This window comes from Vanessa atalanta, chromosome 30 (genome assembly GCF_905147765.1).
Source record: "Vanessa atalanta chromosome 30, ilVanAtal1.2, whole genome shotgun sequence".
NCBI classification, from domain to species: domain Eukaryota; kingdom Metazoa; phylum Arthropoda; class Insecta; order Lepidoptera; family Nymphalidae; genus Vanessa; species Vanessa atalanta.
In genome coordinates this window covers 4513880-4529372 of record NC_061900.1, presented here as the reverse complement: position 1 = coordinate 4529372, position 15493 = coordinate 4513880, and the positions used below count along the sequence as shown (strand labels likewise).

At 37.1% G+C, this 15493-nt stretch overlaps 1 protein-coding gene across 8 annotated transcripts in view; it reads right to left on the bottom strand.

Annotated features, from left to right (window-relative positions):
* Positions 1-15493, bottom strand: part of LOC125075265 (segmentation protein cap'n'collar-like) — a 134099-nt gene that overhangs the window by 5653 nt on the left and 112953 nt on the right. For 7 of the 8 annotated variants that reach the window (XM_047686973.1, XM_047686966.1, XM_047686967.1 and 4 more), the window contains 9 exons: positions 10576-10721; positions 10318-10394; positions 10032-10108; positions 8858-8954; positions 2279-2359; positions 1694-1805; positions 972-1068; positions 528-633; positions 191-291 (listed from right to left, as the gene is read on the bottom strand). In XM_047686973.1, the coding sequence (XP_047542929.1) occupies positions 191-291; positions 528-633; positions 972-1068; positions 1694-1805; positions 2279-2359; positions 8858-8954; positions 10032-10108; positions 10318-10394; positions 10576-10721 (894 nt within the window). The remainder of the gene's footprint in view (positions 1-190; positions 292-527; positions 634-971; positions 1069-1693; positions 1806-2278; positions 2360-8857; positions 8955-10031; positions 10109-10317; positions 10395-10575; positions 10722-15493) is intronic. The other variant, XM_047686969.1, reaches the window with a different exon arrangement.

Sequence of the window (15493 nt, the reverse complement as noted above, 5' to 3'; positions counted from 1 at the left end):
CCGATCACTTTAACACAAATTAGAATCAGAATATAAATTTAGTTTTTAGCAAGTAGGCATGTATCAATTTATTGCAAAAAGAACCAGTAATAAAGACTATTTTATTTTATTACTATATCGAAAAGGCTATAACTCAATGGGCTATAGGCGGTGACCAAATATTAAAATATATATTTTTAAATCAACTCACTTGTAGCAAAGCGTGACTCGTGTGCGGCGTGTTCAAGTCGAGCGCCGGCTGGAGGGCGGTCACGTGCGGCGGCGGCAGCTGGTGGCGTGGCGGGTACTCCACTGGGGAATTGTAAGTTGTGTAAAACATTTTGTCTACCTACAAATTATTTAGACAAACTTTATAAACATAGATAGATATTATCTTTTGTAAAGCCTAACCGAAATAACTACTGAACCGATATAGATAAAACTTATATCAGATGACGCAGCACGTTTCGGAGAAGGCTCTTGTATATTATTTAATTATATAAGTAACTGTACTTCGCAGGTTCCAAGTTTTATATTTAGTTACTCACCGTTATGCATGTGCATGTTATCGTGGTATGTTTGTTCGCATTCGTATTTGACGACGCCCGGTGGTCGAGCTGGTACCAGCGGTTCGAGGGGAGCGGGTGCTTGTTCCTGTGATATAAAATATAACAAAAATGTTATAAAGGAAATATCTGAAGAGCCAGGCTAACTGCCTTTAAAGTTGCAACTGGAGTAATACGGTATTAAAAGCCGTCTATTCATTTAAAATTGTTTCCTATTTTTATCAATTTTTTTTTTGGTGACCGTACAAACATATTGTACAGTCAACAAAATAAAAATCTCTCAACAAAACACTTGTTCATTTATATTCACAATGGAAAAATACTAAAGAGTATATACAATATTAAAGCGTTTATACAATTATAGATATAAAGGATCTGTATAATGATTAACAAAGACGATGAATTAAAAAAAAAAGTACTAAATACCTGAAAACATCTTTTCCCGAACATGTGATGTTTCTTTTGTGGCGCGTGCGGAGTTCTATCCCTTCCATACGCCCCTTCGTAGGGTCGGAACTTGGAGCTAGAAGCAAAAAGCTCAATAAATTCAAAATCAAAAATTACGACGATGATGACGTTCTCGAGGGAGACCAGCCGACTACGGGGGACATATTAGTGTATGTCTGTGCAAACACTCAAATCCGATACGACCGGAAATAGTCCAAGATTTACGTTTTCCGAGGCAAAGGAGTGTACACATCTTCTAAACACCAGGCGGTTACTGAGAATTTTTCCGACGGAAAAACCCAATTAGTCTTTATCAGCCCGACCTGGAGTTTGGAACCTCGGGACCTCGGAATCTGTAGCCTTATATCTAGCTAGACGATGAGGCTTTAAAATATATTACAATGCAATATAAGTGAAGGCAGCTACCAGACACTGTACTGGAATCAGACACTGAGCGATAAGCTCCTGATTGGGACACGTGGATTACGGTTTTAACTGGGTACCCCCCACGCTTTGTGCAGGTCTATGGGTAGGTACCCACTGATCATTTATCCACCGCCAAACAACAATACTTAGATTAGTTTTCCGTCCAGTTTAAACGGAAATTAGTTTCCAATAACATTTCTTACAGCACCAATGTCTATTGGCGGTGGTGACCACTTACCATCAGTCTGCCTATCTATTTTTATCAAACAACTTACCTATGGAACTCCTGCGCTGAATCGCTTCCATCGCACCATTCCCCATCAGACAGAGATGGTACCCTCTCCGATCCCATCGAGGACACCGCGCTATCGGATGCTGAGTCCCGTTCTATTAAAGAATTCAGATGTTTCTTAAACATTGGTAAAACTATGAGTCTTAATTAAGAATCTTAGGACTATTATTATGTTGACTGTATCTACATATATATATGACGGCTTGTGGTGCGCCATCTTGTTTATTCACACTGGTTGGAAAAGAGTGTCAATGGGAGTTGAACGGCGCTCTAGTGAAGCGTCGCGTCGATGGTAGCGCGGCGGCCATCTTGTATCGACGGTTACATGCAAGATTTCCCGCTAATTTCCGACATTATCTTTATTCTTTTGTAATAAATTCATTGATTTATATGTGTTTGTGTCTATTATATTTTAACGAAACGATATTTATGACTAATGTGACATTAATTGTGTAATTGATTTGTTCAATCAAGAACCTATTGAATTTGTGAACAATAATTTTAATATACGCCCGCTTAACAATTCTGATAATATATATATAGAGGTCCCTATGAGTGGTAGACTTACCATTATTCATTGGCATATGAGTTTGATTATGTGTTACGTGTGCAGCCGAAGCGCCGTCCAACATGCGCATGGTGTACATGCCTGAAACAAAAAATCGTACATGTTACACGACACTAAAAAGTAAAATGGTTACTGTTGGTTATCAATAATAGATAGACATATACCACCGCGGACTTTTTTGAAGACCTGTTTAAGATGTACAATACTGTAGTACATTATTTTGATCTATCTCGTAGGGTTCAGCCAACGTTCGCTATGTAAGCGCAAAAAGTGTGTTTAATTACGACATCACTTCAGAAACCTCAAAAGTTATCAGTGTTTCTCTACTATATTGTGCATGTATTATACATATAAACCTTCCTCTTGAATCGCTCTATCTATTAAAAAAAACCGCATCAAAATCCGTTGAGTAGTTTTAAATATCTAAGCATACACAGGGACAGACTTTGTTCTATACTATGTACTGATGCCAGTCTGCCTGCACATTCAAAATGTAAAAAATAACCATCGTATTAAATTAAATTCTCCTGCCAACTCCTAACGCTTGGAGAGTTAATCACCATTACCAATTTAGGACCGAGGACATAGCACTGTTAATTATTTACAATAACATAAAAATATACGAACGATAACATCACTCGAAGAAAGTTATCTATCTGAAAAGATAAGATATTAGACTATATTTTTTATCTTTACATCGTTTCATACGTCTTTGGGTTAATGACTGAGGTACTGTGAAAAAAACATGCGGCATAAAAAACAAAAGCATTACTTCTAAGATTTTTTTTTAGTATCCAAAATAATTAGCATTTAAATTTCAAGCGTGATTTGTACACAAATATTGTTTTATGTACGGTCGGGATAAGAAAAGGTTCGTCAGCTTAAGGTCTGTTTTCGTGTGCTCAGTATGAGCGATAATCTGCTTTACGGATTGAGTTTGACATATTGCGTCGCAATGTACACTATTTTGAACCTAGTTATCATACTGTGTTAGTTTAATTTTATGTGCAGTTTTCTGTTTAAAGCTTTAGTTTCAAAACGTACTAAGAGTTTACGACTTGATAAAGGAATGAATTTGAAAACTGACGAAGGTTTTCTTACTCTGACTGTACAAATACACTCAAGCCGGTGGGTACTTTTAAAAATGCAATTACCCGCATATTTATATTAAAAAAATGAATTTGAACAATTAACGCGTTGTTCTAGCTTTTTTTTTTAATTATAATACCAAAGATAACATTATTTTTTTTGGGTTTTTTTTTTGTGCCGAGAGGGTACAGATTATGTCGGACGACAGAGAAGACACAGCGGAGATCGAACGGTACGGTCGACATTACAGGCTTAATTTAATTTAATTTTGAAAGCATAATAGTAGTACACTCTCCCACAATCAAAAGAAAAATAACTTACATTAGAGTAATGACGTATACCATCTGTCAACGCACGTTGGTGTCGAGCAACGTCGACTTCTTGGAAAATAGCACTAACTCTAGAGACGCGCGCTCATTGGTCAAACCGAATGGCGTTACACACTTCCGTCCCTTTCGCGCAATCACTCGCATACATTGCGAGCGGAAAGAAACACGTCGAGAAGAAAAAGGTTCGACAAAATGAAAGTGAAAAAAAAATCTTGTTTTTCTTTTGTGGAACAGACAGACAAACGGGCAAAAATGGCGCCGTAATCAATTAATCATTCCCCACTAAAATTGGGAACTAAGTTATTATGTCCCTTGTGCCTGTTACACTGGCTCACTCGCCCTTCAAACCGGAACACAACAATACAAAATATTGATGCTTGGCGGTACAAAGTATGATTCCAATTACCAATGAACTCGAACGTCAATTCAATGTCAAAAGTTTATTTGACTTAAATCTTCTAGTGGTTGGAATACTCTAAAGATTATTTATTTATTTATTAACGACCGTCAGCAGACACTACATTTACACATGTTATATATAAAAAAACATATTTATACTTAATATAAAGCGTGTGACTCTTCAAGACGGCGACAACATGCATTTTTAGGTACGATACACAGATATATTTTTTTTTTTCTAAAATAATTTTATAATACTAAACCACTAGAGATTAACTACATTTCATTTCAAAAATAAAGCAATATATAGTATAATCAAAAAGTTCAGTAATATAAATGATCACGTCAATAAGATACAACAAAATAAATTCAATAAAAAATTAAGAGAATTAGTAAAAAGAAATAAATTAAAAAAACAAAATAATTAATAAATTCAATATTAAATATTTAATTAAAAAATATTAATTTATACTATCTGTAATTGACGGTATGTTGCATTATAATATCGAGGGAATGATGGAGACATAATATTATACAGCCTATTCCAATAAATATAGGAAAAAAGATAAACAAACCTCAGATTTACGTATTCCATGTGATTCGCTAATAACTCAGCTATAAACACTACTAAGAGTTTACGATTAATATATCTCTATTTATAATACAACACTATTACACTTAACTACTTATTTCCACTCTAATTTTGCTTCCAAAATTCCACTAACACTTTCGTCGACGTTCAAAACGCCATTTTTCCGCAGATCCATAGCGAATATCACAGATTAATCGAGCTCTCGACCAATGACGTCGCGTCAATTCGCTGTCAAATGTTGTTTATTTGGCTTTTTTCCTCTTATGATTAAAATAGAGTGTACGAAAGAACGACAACAACCCCCAACCCTTCATAACAACCGTCGTCCGTCACGAGAGACACAAATGAATATAAATTCGTTAAAAAAAAATTATGCAATGGAACTATACGGCCGAATACGATCGCGCCTTTATCCTCTGAAACCGCAAAGATAAAATAGAGATAAAAAAAAATACATATCATCGTGACGACGATAAGTGATGTACTTAAAACTGTCGCGTCATGTTTATTTGAGCGAGTCTTGATTAATTTTATTATGGGACAAGCGAATAATTGTTATTGATACTAACACGCTAATCATTAGCATTACATTACATTAGCAGCCTGTAAATTTCCCACTGCTGGGCTAAGGCCTCCACTTTGAGGACAAGGTTTGGAGCATATTCCACCACGCTGCTCCATATTGGTGGAATACACATGTGGCAGAATTTCGTTGAAATTAGACACATGCAGGTTTCCTCACGGTGTTTTCCTTGACCGCCGAGCACAAGATGAATTATAAACGCAAATTAAGCACATGAAAGTTCAGCGGTGCCTGTCTGGGTTTGAACCCGAAATCATCGGTTAAGATGCACGCGTTCTGGACGCAAAAACACGCTCGTATCGACACGACGCCCACTCGCATAGGCGAGAATTTTTGCGATGGAGGTCTTCCATTCTGGATCTCTTACCTCTGCGTGAGAAGACAGCGAACGAAAACACGAGAAGATCGCAGAGTAAATCTTACAGAAGCAATTACTATAATTGACTTCGAAATCAAATTGATACAATCGACGTGTCTTCTCCATTCTACGTGACAATGCTAAGAAACCCTACACATAAACGCCAGACTTTTTACTTCTAGAACAAGTTATCGACCGCGGCTACAGACACGAGTTAGTTTGAGGGGGTGAGGCTTGTATTATGAGGGGTGTTCTATGTCCTTTCTTGGGTTTCAATCTTGCTTCATACGAAATTTCATCAAACTTGACTCAGTGCAAGCCTAAGTTTAAATAAAATATTAGTATAAGGGCCGTAAAAGTATACGTATACGTTTATACCAGCGTTTCAATGTGACGATCACATAAAAAGAGACCCACGTACTGTCTTTCTCTCTCTCTCACACACACACACACGCATATAATATAGTTATAATCATTGCTTACATGATAATTTTATTTGTTTTAACATTTCTTTGTTTATTTACTATGTTGATTGATATATATCATCAACTTGGATAACGAGAGGAAGAGGAGCTTACCTGAGATACAGGGTTTTTTTCTTAAAAGTACAATTTAATTCTAATTCACTAACACATACATATGAGAGCCGAGATGGCCCAGTGGTTAACGCGTGCATCTTAACCGATGATTGCGGGTTCAAACCCAGGCAAGCACCACTGAATTTCCATGCGCTTAATTTGTGTTTATAATTCATCTCGTGCTTAACGGTGAAGGAAAACATCGCGAGGAAACCTGCATGTGTCTAATTTCAACGAAATTCTGCCACATTTGTATTCCACCAATTTGGAGCAGCGTGGTGGGATAAAATAATTAATACATACAACGCTATCGATCACGTACGAAAACATAGTCCATTTCAATAGTAGGCGGAGCAAGATAAATAAACTACTCTGACCTTGACCTTGAATTTAGATGTCGTTGGACGAGATTTAAATAATCTGCGGTATTTTCGTTTATGTATTCAGGCAGACCGGCAAATAGGCCGACTGATGTTAAGTGTTCACCACCGCCCGTAGACATTGGCGCTGTTGGAAATATCAACCATCCCTTGCTTCGCCAATGCGCCACCAACCTTGGTAACTAAGATGCTATATTTGTGCCTGTTTTTACACTGGCTCACAGAACTGTTTAAAGTGCATATAGCAGATATATTAGTAGAACTCGCGGAATTAAATCCAAGATTTGTCTATAGCTCCTACCGCCATTGAAATAGACTAAATCTTTGTTGTTAATACTATATCCGCTGAGTTCGTGTTGCTTTCATTAAATTATTTTTTCAGATACATTTCTTGGAACTCCCTCCCCTGTTCAAATACCATATGAAAATTAAAAAACAAACAATGTTCCCCTGTAACTTACCATCATAGAATTTGTAGTAAGGATTAATAAAATCCGCATCGTGACGAAATACTCGACTGAAATACGTTGGAAACGTGAAAAAGGTGCTGTACGGATAATGGACGATCGATAGTTCCATTTTTAAATCCGTTCGTATCCTTCAAATCTTTAAATATTTTTTATTTCAGTATATTTAATATTTATCTTAAAACTTTCTTTTATCTGTGCGTCGAAGTATTTTTCATAAAAAAAAAAAAAATATTTGACAGGTCCGATGTATTTTTATTTATATTATCTGCGCTATTTCGAATCTGCGACGACCTTTGACAGTTTCGTTCGGAAATTTCTCTGACGTTTTCGCAAACAGTCGTAAAAGCAGATCAAACAATGTTATCCTTCATTTAATTCCATATTAAACAAACCATCTTTGTTGGCTTTGACTTAGTACTAAAATAGACACAACGGCTGGTATCTCATATAGGTCCGAAATTTTCTCGATATTTAAACGACCATAGGCAAAAGTTGTATCTTTTCAGCACGAAAACAGAGACCTTGGTCAACGAGTCGCAGGATATCCTCGGACGTCGCAAAGCACAGCAAAAAGCACATAAGCATAAACAACATTCGTTGTTGTGCACCTTTCTACTCTTCGTGGTGCGTTTCAGAAAGTATGTCATATGTAGGCCTTTGTTATACTTCAACACAAAACTTTAAAAAAAAAAAGTTTTGACACCGAAAAGTTTTTAATCGAAAACAAAATAAATACTTTTTTTTCAACTTTAAAATGTCACAATTTAGACCACTGCGCAGTTATTAAAAATATATATATATATATAAAGAAAACAAATATAGTTCTTTATAGTGCGCAATTTGTTATAACGTAATCACTTAACGATGTTATTCTTCTTAACGAACAATCTGTAAACGTACGAGAATATTCCCATCTTGATAAAACGCAATTTTTAAATAAACAAATTCATATAATTCTTCAGTATCGACGATAAAACGAAACTCTGTATAAATATTTTTATTGAACTTAGACCGAACTGGACACTATAAAAGACTCACGACACTATAAAAGACCTCTTATTTTTTTATGCTACGAATGACAGTTCCGTTGCGCGCGAAAACGATTAATGACGCAAATTATCACGACATCTCATAACGAACGTTAAAAGTAAACAACAACGCTTTATCAAATTATTTGCACAGAAACAATAAAGATCCGAACGTCTGATTAATCATTTCAATAATTTCTTGTAACCGAACCGAGCCGTCCATTTTAACAGGATATCTTTTCGTGACTGATTTTTCGTGGCATCGTGTGGGTCAATCGAACGATATGTTTACGATAAGAAACTATCACACATGTAGGCGATAATTTCATTCAGTCGTTTGGAATTATCTTGAACGATAACGATAAAAATACACATGATGTAATCATTTAAATTCAAATATTGTTTCGACCTTTTAGAAAGCGTAATAAAAAATAAAAGGGCGTCTTGGGACGCCCGACAGAACTTAGATTTTATGTTTTTATTATTAATATGATATCATTATTGCCTGGCTACTGCCGTGTGCGTGAGAGAAAGGGAAGCCAGACAGACTGGCGCCGTAACGCGTTACGTAACGAAGCGGTTCACCCTCCTACAAGAAGTTATCACTTCAAAATGTTAGCTAGAAATTTTTATTTACGTCTAGGCAGGATATATAAAAAAAAATCTCTGTACTTAAAATGGTGGCAAAGAGTAACTACTGAGTTTCTTGGCGATTCTTCTCGGTAGAATCTACTCCAAATTTTAATGATGTTTTAATGGATTATTAAACATACCTTCATTCATAGCCATGTCCATGAGCTGCAGGTCTTCGTCGTTCAGAATGGACTGCAGAAACCCGTCTTGATTCGGAGGCATTTCCGACGTTGAATTCTGTGAAAGAAAAAACATACATAGAACTCCAACAGTCAATAATTATCGTTCCCTATAAAAAGTGATATTCACTTACGTGGAAATTTCGAGACTTAAAATAAAACAAGACTTGTGTCGCGTTACACTCGGTTGTCACCAAGTTGCTTTCACTATTTTGTATAAAACAACAGAAGCAATTAAACTTGGTGGTAGGGCTCTGTGCAAGCCCGTCTGGGTGGGTATCACCCACTCATCAGATACTATTTTATATTTTATAGAACAGAACTCTGTATTGTTGTGTTCCGGTTAGAAGGGTGATTGAGCCAGTGTAATCACAGGCACAAGGGACATAACATCTTAGTTCCCAAGGTTCGTGGCGCATTAGTAATGTAAGGAATGGTTAATATTTCTTACAGCGGTATTGTCTATGGGCGGTGGTGAGCACTTACCATCAGGTGGCCCATACGCTCGTCCGCTAATGCCATAAAAAAAAACAATAACAAAAATAAATTTAATTAACAAAAGTATGTACGTGGTGGTAGGGCTTTGTGTAAGACCCTCTGTGTACCATCCACTCATAGTATTCTACCGCCAAACAGCAATGCTTAGCGTTGTTGTGTTGAAAACTCACGCAGTTAACTACAGGCACAAGATACAGAACGTCTTATCTCTGACGTTGTCGACGCATTGGTGTCGGAAATTTTATTTCTTTCAGCGCTATTGTCAACTCGAACCGAGACCTTTTCCATGATCTATTTATCTCTCGTAATCCGAATTAAAAAATCCAACACTCCCATAGACATAAGACTCAGCCAAAGAATATAAAATGACTACAAATAGATCAGTTTTTTAGTTCCAAAGACAGTCTGGAAACTCAAAATTTAACCGAGTATACTCTTCCGTGGAAAAAGTCCGTACAACTGTTCCGTCAAAATACCTATAAGAGTGTGATGATAAAGAGTGCATCTCTAGTTGTGTGTGTGTGTGTGTGCGTGTGTACAAAATGATACGCTGCCCAGTTGAGAAGTCCATGAGAATTGTCATTTTAGTACAAAAGTGGAGGAAAGTCTCTTTAAGTAAAATTAAGTAATGTTTTACCTGATAGTACAGAGGGTCGTGCTGTTGGTGGTGAGCTGATTCAACCTTGTAAGCGCCGTCCAGCGGCGGCGGTGCGCCTAAGATTAAAAACAAGAAATTCATAACAACTGTTCCACTTAGTAAACAAATTGGAACTTACTTAGTTTAGTTCATAGTACCGATTGGAAAAAATCGATTCGAAAGTAACCTACGCAATCGTGAGTAAGGAAACATTGTAAACAAACAAACATTACAACAATAAAAAGTTTTGTCCTATAAAACGTCATGTTCGTACATGAAATCTTACCGTATCCGTCATGATGTTTCTCCGGAACAGGCGGTGGTACGTGGTAGTTAGGCGTGTAGCCCGCCGCTGCACCGTGACTGAAAAATTACAACAGTTTATGAAATTAATAAATATTACTATACGTTTACTAATTACAGTACAGACAGCCAGTGCAACTAAAGGCACGAGGGACGTTACATCTTAGTCCAAGGTCACATTGGCGTATTCTCTATGACCATGGTGATCATTTATAAAAGTCAATTATAACACATGTCTTACCTGATGTTGTGCGGATGCGGATGAGAATGAGGATGCGGATGCGCGTGCTGGTGGTAGTGCTGGTACTGGTCAGGCGGTGGGGGGATGGTCAGCAACGAAGCGAGGTCCTGCCACCGCTGCTCAACAGACATAGAACGCATGAGCGACTGAAACAACGTTATATGTATACTTAATACGACATTAGCCGACATATATACATATATATATATATATATAGGTACTCTATTCCAACCATAAGAGGAGAAAAGCCGAATGAACAACATTTGACCTTGAATCCACGCGACATCATTGGTCGAGAGCTCGATTAATCTATGATATTCACTATGGATTTGCGATTGGCCTTTGAACGTCGACGAAACTGCTATCGGAATTTCGGAAGTAAAATTAAAGTGGATATAAGTAGTTAAATGTAACAGTGTTGTATTATAAATAAAGATATATTAATCATAGACTCTCAGTAGTGTTTATAGCTGAGTTATTAGCGAATCGCGTGAAATACGTATATCTAAGGTTTGTTTATCTTTTTTCCTACTTCCATTGGAATAGGCTATACATAAATACATACATACATCCTTACATATAGCATCATAACCTTTCCTCTCAACGAGAATTTTTAGAGCGAAACCCACCACGCTGACCTTATGCAGGATTTTACATGGTATTCATATTTTTCTGTCAATATCAACACTATGACTACCAAAAACCTATACAAATTGCGTGGTTACTTCAAACCCAGCTTACCCTCCACTGGCTTAAGATGTTGTTAATCATTGTGTTTACAATCACGTACTCAGCGATGGAAAACGTCACGAGGAAACCGGTACGTGTCTAATTTCAATGCACCAATTTGTGGAATTTACGGCAAAAATTACGGCAAAAAGGAAGAGGAGACATTAGCCCAGCATCTAAATATTTGCAGGGTTTTATAAAAATAGTGCCGAGATGGCCCAGCGGTTAGAACTGTAAATTTCACTGTAGGGCTAAAGCCTCCTCTCCTTTTTGAGGAGAAGGTTTGGAGCATATTCCACGACGCTGCTTCAATGCGGGTTGGTGAAATACACATGTGGCAGAATTTCATTGAAATTAGACACATGCAGGTTTTATCAGGGAGATGAATTATAAACACAAATTAAGCACGTGAAAATTCAGTGGAGTTGCCTGGGTTTGAGCCCGAAATCATCGGTTAAGATGCACGCGTTCTAACCACTGGGCCATCTCGGCTTACGAGCAATATTTAATCAATTTAAAAGTCGCTCTTAATTACCGTACCGTTATAAATCTCCCGAATGAAAACCACTTCTGACATTCATACGTCAAATTGCACCGTTCAATTTTTCTGTTGACATTGACGCGACCTTGAATCTTACTGCCATGCGATTAAGAGTCATTCTTAATTGAGCTAGGCTGTGTTTGTTCGACTTGGGATCGCCGTGGCATCGTTCGTATATCTTTTAACACGAAATGTTTACGTACTCGTGGAGCTTATCTATATGTTGACTACGAGGAATGGGAACTAAATAAATGCTCATAACATTAATTTTTATGTTACGCTTTGTGCGTGGTAGACACAGAGGTACACTAGGTGGTAGGGCTATGTGCAAGCCCGTCTGGGTAGATACCACCCACTCATCAGATATTCTACCGCCAAACAGCAGTACTCAGTATTGTTGTGTTCCGGTTTGAAGGGTGAGTGAGCCAGTGTAACTACAGGCACAAGGGACGTAACATCTTAGGTCCCAAGGTTGGTGGCGCATTGGAGATGTTATGGTTAATATTTCTTACCATCAGGTGGCCCATTTGCACGTTCGCCTACCGATATCATAAAAAAAAAAAACTGATGGAAAGTGTCTACCACCGCCCATGGACATCTGCAACACCGGCTTGCAGGAGCGTTGCCGGCCTTTAAGGATGGAGTGCGTTAGGAAAAACCGCGGGCGAAAGCTATACCTATACCGTATAAGTGTGTTTTTTTTAGGTTACGTCGGTAGGCCGACTGGCGAATGGGTCTGATGATGAGTGGACATTGCTACCGTTAGGAATAATCATACCTCTTATCACCTACGCGAGCAACCAAGGGAACTATGGTAGAGTTTCGTAAAATCCGTTCGCTTTTATATTTATAGATATAAATTTATTTTTTGTTATTGACGACCTCCGTGATCGAGTAGTGTGTACACCGGTTTTCGTACGCCACTCCGAGGTCCCGGGTTCGATTCCCGGCCGAGTCGATGTAGAAAAAGTTCATTAGTTTTCTACGTTGTCTCGGGTCTGGGTGTTTGTACCGTCGTTACTTCTGATCTTCCACAACACAAGTGCTTTAGCTACTTACATTGGGATCAGAGTAATGTATTTGATGTTGTCCAATATTTATTTATTTGTTATTGTTATAATTCCCACTCGATTTTCTAATATACATATACATAGGTTACTTTTTTAATTCACCCCTCGAAGGGGTGTTGAAGTTTAGTGCACCATAGGTCAAATTTCGTAAATTCAACGCGGACAAATCCGCATAGCTAGACAAACAAAAGATCCTCAACGAACGAAATGTTATTTGATCTATTAAAGATTGGAATGCAGAAAAAACTAAATCTTCTAAATGTGAAACACTCAAGTACAAACACTCAGAGTAAACGTCGAACGGTGAAAACCATATCGATGTTAGCTCAGCACTTGTCAACAAGCGCATGTGTTTACATGCACGCGTTTGTTTAGTGGCACGCGAACAAGAGCGTTCGAAATGTTCGACCGAGAGCCATTTTGTTTACAAATGGGCCGTTATTTATCGTTATTTTGTTATCTGTGTAAATTTTTGCATAATGAAATTGACAAGCTGTCAAAAGCATATTTATTTTAATACTAGCTGCGGTCCGCCATCTTTTCTCAGAACGGCCTTAATTTTAGTAATACGTTTTTAGGTTTTTTTTTTAGCATTAGCAGCCCGTAAATGTCCCACTGCTGGGATAAAGGCTTCCTCTCCCTTTGAGGAGAAGGTTTGGAGCATATTCCACCACGCTGCTCCCATGCGGGTTGGCGGAATACACATGTGGCAGAATTTCGTTGAAATTAGACACATGCAGGTTTCCTCACGATGTTTTCCTTCACCGCCGAGCACGAGATGAATTATAAACACAAATTAAGCACTTGAAATTTCAGTGGTGCCTGCCTGGGTTTGAAACCGAAATCATCGGTTAAGATGCACGCGTTCTAACCACTGGGCCATCTCGGCTCATGTTTTTAGCTATACTAATATCATAAATTTAAGTTTAGGTTTAAATTTAACAAAAAAGTTATTGTTGTAGCCTAAGTTAATCTTTATTACATCAGCTAACTGCCAGTGAAAGTCCCGTCAAAATCGATCCAGCCGTTCCATTGATTAGCCGGATCAAACAAACAGAGAGTCAAAAATTAAAAAATAATGTTATTTCGGTATATGAACCGTGCAAACATAAATATGCCTTTCGTAAAAATTTGAACATTACAAACAGACACTCCAATTTTATTATATGTATAGATGCAAAAGTGACTGTCTGTCTGTTGCTGTTTCCCGACCAAACCACAAACCGAATTTGATAAAACTTGCAACCAAGCTTGAGCCCCAAAGAAATATGTTGTTTTTTTTAAAATATAATACGCGTGGATTGTACATATAAACCTTCCTCTTGAATTATCCTCTATCCATTGATAGAAACCGCATCAAAATCCATTGCGTAGTTTAAAAGATCTAAACGTACAGAGCGGGAAGCGACTTAGCTCTATACTCTGTTCATAGTATGTCCGGTACATAAGTTATCTGTGGGATTTTCGAAATGTCAAAGTCATTCATCGAATGTAAACTTTTTGGCGCCAACTCAACTGTTACCAAACAAACATGGCGTCCACAAAAATATCGCTACCGTTTTCGATGTGTCAACATTTATTTAAATTTTGCTTATAATCATTTTTAAGAGTCGACTATTTACAAACTAGAAAATCGAAGTTTAATATTTACAGCTACACGTGGATTAGCGGTTTTCGTCGTTGATCGGGTTCCGTATTATAAAGACGTATGTTGATTGACATCAAAACTAAGTACAGTAATTATTATTACTGGTGGATCTCCCGCGAAACTTAGCGCTTAGTCGAAAGATATTTTTAGAAATTTCGAAACTTATTATAGGTTTTGTTTTGATTCCATTTCGTTGTAAACCCGCAAGGCACTCATCTACATTCGGCGTAAAAATGATGAACCGTTTTTTAAATTAAAAAAAAAAATCAAAATATACTTTATTCAAGTAGGCTTTTACGAGCACTTTTGAATCGTCATTTAACAATTAAAGTAAACCTACCACCGGTTCGGAACGTAGATTCTACCGAGAGGAACCGGCAAGGAACTCAGTAGTTACTCTTTTTCAACATCCAAAAATACAGTAATGTTAGTTAAATATTAAATATATGTATGTCATGTCTCCTGCCTGGAAGTCAACAATGAAATGTCAACTATTATTATTATAAATAATGTAAAAATCATACGTCATATGATAATAATAATCACAAAGCATACTTCACCCAATCGTATCTTGAAGTTAAAACTATCCCTGAATATCTGGCGATGATTGCTTACATTATTAAAAAAAAAAAACCGGTGTTCTACAATTCTGCTTTCTAGAGCAATTCTGGATGTGCTCAGACTAGTTCTTCGTAAGCAATTAAGCTATATTCTGCTCTTAATTTCAACTGACGTCATAAACAAAAAAAAACCGTATAAATGGCAACTAATATTATAAATGCAATAAATTTAGGCCAGACCAGTATTTAGTTCGAGAGAATTTTAGTTTAATTGATATCTAACGAGATACATACATATATGTATGCTTAGCTACCGGGTACTGTACATTATTTTATTTTAAATATATTATTATTTCACTGTAACGTATTT